At 32.7% G+C, this 13,236-nt stretch overlaps 1 protein-coding gene across 3 annotated transcripts; it reads left to right on the top strand.

Annotated features, from left to right (window-relative positions):
• Positions 1 to 3,375: 3,375 nt before the first annotated feature.
• LOC132734924 (uncharacterized) lies at positions 3,376 to 10,284 on the top strand. Of its 3 annotated transcripts, XM_060721806.1 has the most exons (3): positions 3,376 to 4,188; positions 8,562 to 8,674; positions 9,178 to 10,284. In XM_060721806.1, exons 1-3 carry the CDS (start codon positions 3,885 to 3,887, stop codon positions 9,181 to 9,183), a joined length of 423 nt encoding a protein of 140 aa, XP_060577789.1. In that variant the 5' UTR covers positions 3,376 to 3,884; the 3' UTR covers positions 9,184 to 10,284. The 3 variants fall into 3 exon arrangements, with proteins under 3 accessions (XP_060577789.1, XP_060577788.1, XP_060577786.1); XM_060721805.1 differs by lacking the exon at positions 8,562 to 8,674; XM_060721803.1 differs by lacking the exons at positions 8,562 to 8,674; positions 9,178 to 10,284 and adding an exon at positions 7,077 to 8,074.
• Positions 10,285 to 13,236: the final 2,952 nt, after the last annotated feature.

The following is a 13,236-nucleotide window of genomic DNA, read 5'->3' as shown; positions in this document are numbered from 1 at the left end:
AATTGACATCCCTATAAATAAAACTTCTTATTATTCTTCATCAATTTAGTAACCTATATTGCTTTAAAACTTACCTTATGGGCAAACCGCAGAAGTCATTCGGCTGATCATATACTTGTCAAACAGGTCATAAAGTAAACCGGAAGTTGTCAGATTTGATCGTTCACCCATCTAAGTATAGGTTATTTCTTTTTCATTTTGCATTTATTAACTACAAAATTTATTCAATAAAAATTTATTAAAATATACTAGAGTGAAATGATTCATTTTTAGTGACTTAATACCTGGATTAAGAATATAATACACGACAGTAACTGCATTGCGATAAAAACAATATTTTTTTTCGTCGTGATATAATTATTTTTGTTTACGTGAAATACAATAAACGGACATCGGTTTATTTCTTTACGGTTTTTTTTCGGGATTTTCGCAAATATTTTTATAAATACAATACAATACAGTACAATAAAATATAACAAAACATTGTTTTTATTGTCTTTCATTATCAGTTGATATGTTTTTAGATCTATATTTAGTGTACTCAGTATCCATTATATACAATAAATAAGATTCAAACGTTCTACCGATAGTCTATAAATGTGGCGGCATAGCCGGTCCGAGTTGTTAGTTACACGTCGTAGTATTTATCTAAAGATTTCTGACCGCATTGTTCAAACCCCGTCGGGGGCAAGCCGTTGGTTCCGCGATCAATAAACTTTACACTCATTGATTAGTACTGATTGGTTCAAAGAACGGATTCGAGAGTGTTTCAATAAGCTTATATAGCTATAGCTTCCATCAGAATCGAACTAAAATGAATTATTTTATAAAGTGAACAATAATATGTATATTCAAATAGGCTGCGTTTAATGAAAAGAAAGTCCTCCTTAGTCTGAAATCTACGGAAGAGCATTAGTGCCAGGTGTATGTTTTTTATTAACTCGAAATATCGAGTTACTAACTCCAAATTTTGACTTACTAACTCGATATTTCGAGTAACTAACTCAAAATTTCGAGTTCATAAGTCGAAATTTCGTGTTAGTAAGACGAAATTTCCAGTTACTTATCTCGAAATTTCGACTTATATTGCACGACTTTCATTGGTTACCTGTGAAAGCAAGGATTGAATTCGAGATACTATCTTTCGTGTGTAGCTGTTGCACATTGACAGAGCACCTATGTATTTAACAAAACAATTTAAAAGGGTCACATACTGAACATATCCTTCGCTTTTTTTCTTGAGGGGGGGGGCGGGGAGGGGGGTAGTGTAAAATCACACTTTCCACATTTCCGTGTTAACCGGATGTTTCTTTTGTTAAAGCACACATACAACCATCATGTGGAGATACAACAAGTCCAAAACCCACCCTATTGTAAACTGTGCATCATTCATGTGTTAAATAAGTTTTAAATGGCGTGTATACCCCAGTTAGTCTGTCACGTTTCTTTATACTAATAATGTTTTTGTCACATTATTCATTATTTAATAAGACTTTGATTCATATTGTGTTGATAAAAGTTCATAAAAGTGGAACTTGTTGTTATATACATGTTGGGAATAATAGAAAAGCATCCGTTTTTACAAGAAATATAGTCAGTCCAACAAATTTGACAAAAGCCCCAGCACTTCTATTTTGGTCAATCCGCGATACTTTCCTCAGATGTCCCACACGTGAAGTATAGGATCGTTTTATTCACATGGATGAGAATTATATGATAAGTGAAAAGATATGGTCGAACAAGTAGAATACAATACAACGTCTGAAGAACGCCCGAACGTACAAATTAAAGGAACCCTTGTGTTTGTTAGGTCGGGCGTGTACATGCCATTACTAAGTTTAAGTTTAACTTTAATAGTTTGTCCAGGCACCCGTTTCTCCATCTCCATCGTTCAACCGCACTCCCTACTATATTTTATATTATCTATATATACTCTTGGTAACTCATAAATTTGTCCATTCTGAAATGTTAATAAGTCGAAATTTTGAGTTAGTAAGTCGAAAAGTCGAGATAAGTAACTCGAAATTTCGAGTAAGTATGTCGAAATTTCGAGTTAATAAGTCGAAATTTCGGGTTAGTAGTTGTATGTTTTTTATCAACTCGAAATTTCGAGTAAGACATCTCGAAATTTCGAGTTAATAAAAACATACACCTGGCACTAATTAATGCTCCTCCGTAAAATCAGTTTTTAGACCAAAACTGAGACACTTTTGCATTTCAAAGAAAATGTCCTAACTTATTCCTCGCATCATATTATGACTTAATTTCTGAATAACAATGCTGATCGGCATTTGCACAAATGTATGCGAACAAAAGGGTCTATCATTGTGTCATGTGGTCGATATTCGTGTTTTTGAATATCGTTTTCATGTATCATTTTGTCCTTGTATTTGTATATATATCTCTTGTATTTGTCTGTTTACAGTCCGATATACAATCCATTATCCCATATCATTCCTATATCATTCCATTTCATCATCTCATTATAACAACTAATTTCTCATATTTCATTTGACATAATTTGCATGCCGGGCCTCAGTTTTTACAAACTTCCCGGAAAATCCACCTCACGCATGCGCACTTTGGTATAAATATTTCTATTGGTTTGCGCCAGAAATTGTTTGTCTTGTTTATTTATTTATTTATCAAGGCGTATGTTTATGTCCTTACAGGTAATTGTTGTTATTCATTATGTTTCATTATCATGCATATTTCCATTGATCGTTTATGTATTTCGGATCTGTATTTATGCACTTTGGTATAAATATTTCTCTTGGTTTGCGCCAGAAATTGTTTATCTTGTTTATTTATTTATCAAGGCGTATGTTTTATGTCCTTACAGGCATAAACAGACCATTCCTACATTTGAAAAAGGACCATACGACATTGGTGGCCAGTGTGGATTTTTATGTTTGAATTGGTTTTTCATGGTACGAATTTATTTGGGACGAAACAACAAACACAGACGGTGACGTAGGGAATTCCCGACTCCAGCCAATCAGAACGGCTTATATATTTCTTGTTTATTTCCGGTGACCGGGTACTCCTAAGGAATTTCATCAAAACAAACAAAAGTTTCAACTATTATTCTTCTATTTATTTTAAAGAGCTCTAACATTTGATTAATTAAAGGTACCTATTGTTATTTATATATCAACGTTGGATTATTCACTTCTTCGGACCATTTAGACTACAACAATATATTTGTGGACTTTGAGCATTTGTAAACAAACAGTGTAATTTGTAAATTCTTTAAACAGTTAAAATTATTCAGTGTTTACATATTTTGGATTAGTGTCTTATTCATTTTAATTAGTATCAAGTGCCATTTTATTGTTATATTGTAAAATGTAGATCTAGGTTGATTTTTTCATTTATCGGACTATTTTAAATACATTTAAAATATTTAATTATTGACGACAGCTTCCCTGTTATGTATTCGTCAGTATTTTCTTCTAGCCTAATATTTAACAAGCTTTCTTATTGGATACTCATATCTCGTTTTTTGATTGGTCGTAGTAGTTTATTTAACGACACTGCCAGTTATTCGCGCCACTTCTTGATTTTTGTTTGTAAGCGTCACTGTTTGAACAACATTTTTGCAGTAGTTTGTAACAAGAAGAATTGAACTATCAATTGTACAAGATGATGTCTTCGTTTGAAATGTAAAAGCTAAAGAAGTTTTCGATCAAACTTTCATAGCCTTTTGGCTAGGAGGGTAACGAACATTTTATTTGTATTGTGAACTTTTGAACTGTTGTATGCAGCAGAGCAGAATTGTTGCCAAAGTTTTTCATCTTAGAAGAATCGAGTTTTGTTGAACTTTTTGGTATTTACTTCTGTTTGAGAAGAATTGGTATGCAGCCAGAGTATTTCCAATAATTATGTCAAATTTGCGTAAAGGAAACAGGCCAAATTACCGAAAAATGCACGAAGGGGACGCAGATTCGGATCCAGAGCCGGAAAATTTACAAACTCAGCAACCGGTGAAAGTTGAGAAAAAGTCCACGTCCGTTTCCTCCTTGTTGTTTGTTGAAGAAAATATCAGCGAGGACGACGATATGTTGCAGATGATGGCTGAACTAGAACAGTTAGAGAAGGAAGAAATTCAGCTAAAGAAACAGCAGGAAAAGGAAGAGCTCCGCATAAAATTGAACAAGAAAAGGGCAGAGGTCAAGGCTTTAAAAGGTAAAGCAAAACATTCAGTTAAAAATACAGAACTTTTAGATAAAATTTCATCGTCAGATTTGACAATTAAAGATTTGAGAGGCTTAAAAAAGCTCAAGAAGGAAGCAAAAAAGGAATCCAAAAAAATTGGTCTCTTCAGTTCCAGTGAATCTGAAGTATGTTCGGATGACAGCAGTGATTCGGACATTTCGTCATCAAGTAATGATGTAGAATCCAGTTCGGATAGTGAAGAAGAATCTGTTCAAGGGTCTAGTTATAAGAAGAAAAAACTTGTAAATAAGCATAAAAAATCTTGTAAAAAGTCGGGTATTGTTCAGAAATCCTCTGACAAAATTAGATACAAGCAGCGTTATCCACATTCACAATTACGATATGAATTTGTTAGTCATGATATTTCTTTTCAAAATTTAGATCTAAACTTGTTTGTCGCTGGGGAATTAGAGATAATTTCGGACCCCAAAACAAAGGGTTCTGAGCAAACCGGAAGGTTAGCTCTTTTAAAAAGAATTATGTATTTGAATACATCTCATGATTTTAAACTATTAAAATCATACTACGCCGCTGTCCTTAGGGAAATTGAACTAGGTTCTAAATCTTGGAATGATGATTTCACTTATTTAGAATTAGTATTATTTAATTCCAATTACTCTTCTAGTAAGAGTTCTTTGCAGCAGGGCGCCAAACCCAAAAAATATCCTTCGTCTCAATATTCCAAACCATTTGCTGACACGGACAGTTCTCCAGTATGGTTTTGTTCTGCATATCAAAGAAATAGATGCGAACAAAAACATAATCACATGATTGTTGTTCGGGGAAAAATGCATATGGCTCAGCATATTTGTGCCACATGTTGGATTAAAGATAAGGTTAAACTTCAACATCCTGAGAGCTCTTCTTCTTGTCCACATACTTTAGCGTGACAATGTAATGTAAATTCTAATTTTGTGGATGAAAATAAATTAGAAGATATCTTTTTACCAAAATTTCTTTGTGCTAATAAATCTACAAGATTGTTAGAATATCAAATGAATTCACATTCCAGTCAAATAAGAAGTAAGGTAGAAAGTCCGCTAGAGTCACATATTTGTAATCATACAAATAAATGTTCTCTTTGTATGGAAATTAAAAAGGGCCCTAGTGTTTCTCAATCTTTACATAAGGTTAGAATTCATAAAGCTGTTAAACAGTCAGGCAAATATAATTTTGAGAGTTGTCGTATTAGAATAAACGACAGGATTAATACTGATTATTTGCGTACTTGTCTGAAGCATTTTGATTACAAAGATTTACTTGTTTGTGACTTGTTAGAGTTTGGTTTTCCTTTGGGTTTCCAGGGTGATGAAAATACGTTAAAGCCAACTAAAAATGTATCACATTATAAGAACTATAAAGGAGCTACCGAATTTCCTGTTGAAATTGAAAAATATTTGGTCAAGGAATTAAGCCATGCAGCTGTCATTGGTCCTTTTAAAAATAACCCGTTTGATGATAATCTTTTGATTTCACCTTTAAATTCTGTTCCTAAAAAGTCAGTTTCTGAGAGAAGGGTTATTTTGGATCTCAGTAGTTCTACTTCCAATGCTGTGAATGATTACATTGACAAAGACGTATATTTAGGGGAATCTATTTCTTTAGTATTTCCAAAGATTGATGATTTTATTAAACTTATTTTAGCCAAAGGTCAAGGATGTTTAATGTTTAAAAAAGATTTAAGACGTGCTTATAGACAAATAAGCATATGTCCTTCACAATACAATCTAGTACCATTTGTTTGGGATAAGCATATTTTTTGTGATACAGTTTTATCAATGGGTTTACGCAGTGCTGCTGCTATTTGTCAAAGGGTGACTAACGCTTTAGCATTTATTTTATATAATTTTGGTATTTGTATTCTCAATTATCTGGATGATTTTGCAGGTGTTGAGAGACCCGAGAATGCTCATATGGCTTATTCTACTTTAGGAAAGGTTTTAGAATATAGTGGGATTGAAGAGTCCGTAGATAAAAGCTGTCCTCCTGCCAGTGTAATGAGCTTTTTAGGAGTGTTATTTAATACTTCAGAAATGACCATGGAGATCACTCCAGACAGACTGGAAGAAATCAATATTCTTCTTTCACTTTGGTTACATAAAGAAAAAGCCTCTATTAAGGAAGTACAGTCCTTACTGGGTAAACTGAATTTTATTGGCTCTTGTGTTAAATCCAGTAGGGTGTTTGTTAGTCGATTGTTAAACTGGTTAAGAGATTTGCATGGTTCTCCCAGTAATATGATTTTTGATATTCCTCAGGAGGTTACAAAAGATATCCTGTGGTGGGGTACATTTTTACCTTTATATAATGGAGTATCTTTGATTTCACTGGGCTCGTGGTCAGAGCCAGATGCTATATTTTCTTCAGATTCATGTTTAGAATCTTGTGGTGGTTTTTGGAAGGGTAATTTCTTTCATTCTGTTTTTCCTTCTTTTATTTTAGGAAAACAGTTACATATTGGGGCACTTGAAATGTTGTCTTTGGTTGTATGTGTTCATTTATGGGGATGCAATTTTAAGCACAAGCGTATTTTAGTTCTTTGTGATAATTTGTCGGTCTGCATCACTTTAAATACTGGGAAATCACGTTGTCCTTTTTTGCAGTCTTGTCTCAGAGAGATTTGTTATTTTGCGGCAATTAATGAATTTGAAATTAAGGCACAGCATTTACCCTCAGAACATAATCGAATAGCAGATCATTTATCAAGATGGGGTTTGAATCCAATTCATGAAATACAGTTTAAGTTGTTAACCAATGAATATGATTTGCTAGAGTGGAAAGTTGATGAGTCTGTGTTTCATTTTGTCAACAATTGGTAATGTGGATTTTAAGTCTTCATTGTATATATATGTTTTCAGAGAATCATCTTGAAGTACTCAGAATGGACTTAAGAAATTCCAACAAAAGAGCCTATGCTGTTGGTTCTCGTAGGAACTTAAGAGTTCAATGGGAATCTTTTTTATTGTTTTGTTTGTTTTTTAAATTTTGTAGTTTACCTACTTCAACTGAAACATTGCAACTATATGCTCAGTTTCTTAGCAGGTCCTTTAAATCTGTAGATTCAATAAAAAATTATATCAGTGGAGTAAGATCTGTCCATCTGTTATTAGGTTACAATATTGAACATATAAACAACTTTTTGCTTAATTTGTCTCTTAAGGGTATTGCTAAAAGCATTCCGCACATAGTTAAACAAGCAGAACCTATAACTCCAGATATTTTGATGAGTATTCATTCATTTTTGGACTTTTCTAGTATTGACAATTACACATTCTGGTGTTTATTTCTTTTTGCCTTTTTCTTAATGGCCAGAAAATCTAATCTCGTTCCAACTAGTTCTAAGGAATTATCTGAGCCTAAATTTTTACTAAGGAAGGATGTTTCTTTTGATGATAGTACATTGTTAGTTTCTATGAAATGGACTAAAACTATTCAAGCTGGGGAAAGGATTCTTATCACTCCTTTGTCTCCAATAATTGGTTCTGTTTTGTGTCCTGTTGAGGCTTATAAGAATATGATAAATCACATTCCTGCTTCCAATCATTCTCCTTTATTTGTGTTGAAATCAAGTAAGCCAGTTACCTACTATAAGTTTCTTCTTAAACTGCGCTCAGTTATTGAGGGTATTGGTTTAGATTCAAAACTATACTCCACTCATTCTTTTAGAAGAGGTTTTGCAACTCTGGCATTTAGACTAGAAATTCCACCAGATTTGATCCAACTAATGGGTGATTGGCGCTCTGATGCTTACAAAAGATATATTCAATATGATATTAAAGATAAGATTAAAGTTTCTCGTTTTGTTAGTAAAAACCTGTTAAGTTATAAAGGAAAAGTTTAATTATTGTCTCAGATTGTAGTATATTAAGGTTGCTTTAACAGTTTATTACAGTATTGTGTAGAATTGCAAAGAATATTGATTATGCGTTTCGTCCTTGCGGAGAAACTTGTCTATTGTCGGTAGGATGTCTTAACCTTCCGGATAGATTTGATATTCAAATATCAGCATATCATATTTTTTCGCTTCTTTGTCTACATTTTTATTTGTTTTAGGTTGCTTTAACAGTTTATTGCAGTTTTGTGTAGAATTGCAAAGAATATTGATTATGCGTTTCGTCCTTGCGGAGAAACTTGTCTATTGTCGGTAGGATGTCTTAACCTTCCGGATAGATTTGATATTCAAATATCAGCATATCATATTTTTCGCTTCTTTGTCTACATTTTTATTTGTTTTCATCACCTATTCTTTGTTATTAATCTTTGTTTTTTCTTCTCAATTTTATTTTTCTATTTTCTATTATTTTTATTTATTTATTTATTATTATTATTTTTTTTTTTTGCAGAAATTCGTCCTGTTGTTATTATAGGAGATTCCATCATTAAAAATATTTCTCCGGTCGAGGGAGTCAAGATCCAGTCCTTTCCTGGTGCAACTATTGGCAGATTAGCTTATTTGGTTAGTCAACACAAAATTGATTTGTATGACAAAAGCTTTATTATTGTTCATGTTGGCACTAATAATATCAGTAATCGACAGTCAATTCATTCTATCGGCTCTGATTTTGCCAATTTGATTGCATCTATTAGGCATGAAAATCATTCCATTAAGATTTTTATTTCTTCTGTTCTCCCTCGACCGGTGGATCATTCTGATAAAGACATTAAAATCAAAGAATTAAATCATTTTCTTGAAGATGTTTTGGCTTCAGATCTGAATTTTAAATTCATAAGATCATACCGACCATTTTGTTTTAAAGGTCAAGTTAAAAGATTTTTATTTGCTAAATTAGATGGTGGGCTTCATTTGAACACAGAAGGCTCCAATCGTCTTAGGCATTTTTTCTTACGTGTGATTTCCACTTTACCACGTTAGTTGTTCAGTTAAAATTCTTAGGATACTTGATACTTTGTCTTTTGTATCATATAATATTTTGTCAATTTTATTTCTGTTTGTTGTAGACTTAAGATATAAGGCCAGTATAAGATTATTAGGTAAGAGGCTACTTCAGTTTAATTTCCTTTGCATGTTAATTTGTGCTTTATTTATGTTTGCTTTGCCTTTGCTTATTTTGGCTGTTGTTTGGCGGGTATTTATGCTTGTTGCATTTATGTTCAACATTATCTGTATTGCATGTTCGTTTAATTATCTGATAATTGAATTGTCTTCTTGTATTGCATGTTTGCATATTTATCTGATAATTGAATAGTCTTACATGTATTGCTTGTATAGTTATTTGTTAATATAATAGTCTTACAGTGACGCACATTCATTCATTAAAATTTAATTATTACTTTGATTTGAGTCGTTATTTAGCAAGGAAAATAATTGGACTATTTTAAATATATTTAAAATATTTAATTATTGACGACAGCTTCCCTGTTATGTATTCGTCAGTATTTTCTTCTAGCCTAATATTTAACAAGCTTTCTTATTGGATACTCATATCTCGTTTTTTGATTGGTCGTAGTAGTTTATTTAACGACACTGCCAGTTATTCGCGCCACTTCTTGATTTTTGTTTGTAAGCGTCACTGTTTGAACAACATTTTTGCCCGCCCGCCCTTCAACAAACCCATTTATGTAGTTGTTTTATTATTATTATCTATTTATTTATTTATTTAATTTTTTTTCCCGTTTTGTTTTTACATTCATATGTTCATGTTGTTTATTTGTCTTTCATCTTTATTTCATTTCATATTGTGTTTTAATAGTTATTTCTTTATTTAATTTATTGTTAATAGTTTAAAAATCAATTGTTGTGCATCCTATGCTTTGCATGATTTGTTTACGGTCGTGATTCAATATCATTTAAGTTTAGTGTTATAGGCGGGTATTTATGCTTGTTGCATTTATGTTCAACATTATCTGTATTGCATGTTCGTTTAATTATCTGATAATTGAATTGTCTTCTTGTATTGCATGTTTGCATATTTTATCTGATAATTGAATAGTCTTACATGTATTGCTTGTATAGTTATTTGTTAATATAATAGTCTTACAGTGACGCACATTCATTCATTAAAATTTAATTATTACTTTGATTTGAGTCGTTATTTAGCAAGGAAAATAATTTATATTGAGTTGTGTAAAATCTTGATCAAGATCTACATGTGAAGATCAATTTGTTTTGAACCATAGATATACATGTATATTATTATTTGATTTTGTATATTTTAGGTTGAATTCCACAAAGTCTTGTACTTCAGGCTTCTGTGACATTGATTTTTATCCTGTTGCTGGCATTTTGAAGATTGATACAGTTCACAGACATGTAGACACAGCATTTAACTATCAGGTGGTTGGTGAGCTAACACTCTGTCTCTTTTATCTTTCATCTTGGTCTGAATAACTAGTATATTACACCTGTCCCTATTTGGAATTATTTCCATCCAGTCTGCTATTGTCCATTTACTGTAATAAATCCTATATTACCCCAGAAATTATATATCCAACAGCTGAATTATTTCATAGCCTATTCTGATAACTTATTGTAGCTGATTATTATTACTTACTGTACCTATCTTTATTATTATTATTATTATATATAAGCAGGACTTGCTTGAACCAGAATTTTGCCTGAAGTAAGCATGTAGATTGATTAGTTTAGCATTTATTGTAGGAACAGAACATTGTAGTTGACTTGTGAGTAAATATTAATAAAGTATACATGTAGGTTTGAAATATTTATTCTTTAGTTAGAATAAATTGTTCAACCCGGGCAGTTAAAATCAATTATATTTAAAATTCTTTAAACTTAAAACGGCAATTAATTCAAAATACTGCGACGGTATCATGTAGCCGGTAAATAGATTTGAAGTGAAATATTTATTCTTTGATTAGAATAAATTGTTCATTTTTGAATTCCGCTGATTTTATATTTTTATACACAGCTTGTGAGAACCGACACTAAACTCCTTCTTCATTTTCGAATAGCGAAGTGTTTTGTGTAAATGGTAATATATTTTCTTATATAGAATTATTCTATATTTATAAGAATTTAACATATATACAAATAGCAAATCAATTGTTGCTACTGTATCACAGCTGAAAAATTGATAATTTGGGTTCTACTCATTTAGTCATTATAAAAAGTCTGTTGATAGGTATATTATTTTACTTTCTGAACTGAAAATAAAACATTTTGCATTGAAATAATTGTCTAAATCAGAAGAAAGAAAACTTTACACATTTATTTAATCCGGTTATCTTTGTGTGTACTTGTATTAAGTTTAGTCTGTGCCTGAGCAGGTAAATTTATAGATAATCTATGTAAGTTAGGTCTTTGGGATTTTTTTTCTGATATTGTATAGAGTACTGGACTGAACATTGTTTGCAATACAGAATTCCTGCATATAATTTCACAAGCCTTTGTGTCTCTTGCAATTACCATGAATTAGTTGAAATTTATACACTATAGCAAGTAACTGAACAAGTGTCTGTGCATTTCACAATATAATTTTATAGACTTGTTACCTGTAACTTGACAATCTCAGGGGTCGGTAATAAGTTATTTATTGAGTAAGTTAAGTTAATATTATTCAGTTGAATTTAATACTGCTTTATAATAGAGACTGAATAGCAGTGTTATTAGATCCATTGTTTTACAAACTTTGATCTAATTTACTGTCTGTATCTTGTACATATATTATTCAGGTGACCTTGAAATTGTGTGTAATGTATGGTGCACTGTGTGGGCCATAATTTGAATAAAGTTGATTGATTATTTTCAAGTCTTTGTGTTTTTTCTCTTGAAATAAAATTGTTTTATTTCTATTGTTTGTTTTTTATTACATCTATATAGACCTAAGCTGGTTACTGATGTAAATCATTTTTTTTAGTGTATGGTGTACAATTTGGGCCATTTGAAATCCTGAATTTTAAGTCACGTTCATTTTTTTTTGGTCCAATCCATTTTTTTTTGTTTTCTCATCATGGCAGATGGTACAACTCAGTCCTTAGACTATTCAGATGCAGATCTGGATTTTTTTGCTAGACAGTTACAGAAATCTGGTAAGTTTCAAGTTAATGCAATGGCAAGTACACCTCATACAGTACACTCAAGTCATACATTTAATGTTACACCTACTCCTATACGGGAACATATCAGCAGAACACATCAGGTTCACTTTCCTCCACCTGTTTATAGCATTCCTCCACCCATGCCTAACCCTCAACCATACTTGTCTTTTGTGACAAATAGGGACTTGGTACATGCCCGTATCCCTGAGTTACCTTCTTTTTCAGGAGATGGGAAATACAACTCGTCAATGTTCGAGATATGGCGCTATGATGTTAATTGTGTCATTGATGAGGGTAATTATCCACCATTTATTATCAGGGAGACCATTCGTAAATCTTTGAAAGGCAGTGCCAGAGGTGTTCTTTTGCATTTAGGTGAAAATGCCACTGTTCCTGAGATCTTGAATGAGTTAGATGGCATTTATGGTAATGTTCATTCAACTGAAAGGTTGAAGGAACAGTTTTATAATGAACAGCAGAAGGTGGATGAGTCTGTTGCTGACTATAGTTTGCGTCTGGAGAGGTTGCTTAGCAGGATACCGTGCAATCTTGATAGGATGTCCAAGGATGAGATGCTGCGGGGTAGGTTGTGGTCAGGCCTCCGAGATATAGAGCTGAAGAATGCCTCTCGATTTCTTTTTCAGAAGGACCTCAACTTCAATACTCTTCGTAAAGAGTTGAGAGCCATTGAGGAAGACTTACGCTTGTCTCGGTTAGCCACTTCTCTCCCTCTTCCACCCAAGCAGGCAACCCCTCAGGCCAATATTTCTGTTTCTACTTCTACTACTCCTAATGAGTCTGTTCCTGCACAGCAGTGTGCCACTACTGTAGATAGTAGACTTCTCCAGGAAATAAGGGCCATTTCTAAGCAGATGGAAGGCATGGAGTCCAGGCTGTCTAGTATGGAGAAGGAACTCAAGGGCTTGAAACAAGAGAGATCTACCACTCAGGATGTCAAAGCCTCTGCCAGTCCTTTAAACTACAGTCGACCTCCATCGC

The sequence above is a fragment of the Ruditapes philippinarum genome, unplaced genomic scaffold (genome assembly GCF_026571515.1).
Source record: "Ruditapes philippinarum isolate M1 unplaced genomic scaffold, ASM2657151v2 ctg8165_1_1_1_1, whole genome shotgun sequence".
In the NCBI taxonomy this organism is placed as follows: Eukaryota; Metazoa; Mollusca; class Bivalvia; order Venerida; family Veneridae; genus Ruditapes; species Ruditapes philippinarum.
The sequence above is the reverse complement of the archived record's forward strand: the minus strand, read 5'-3'. Positions and strand labels throughout refer to the sequence as shown.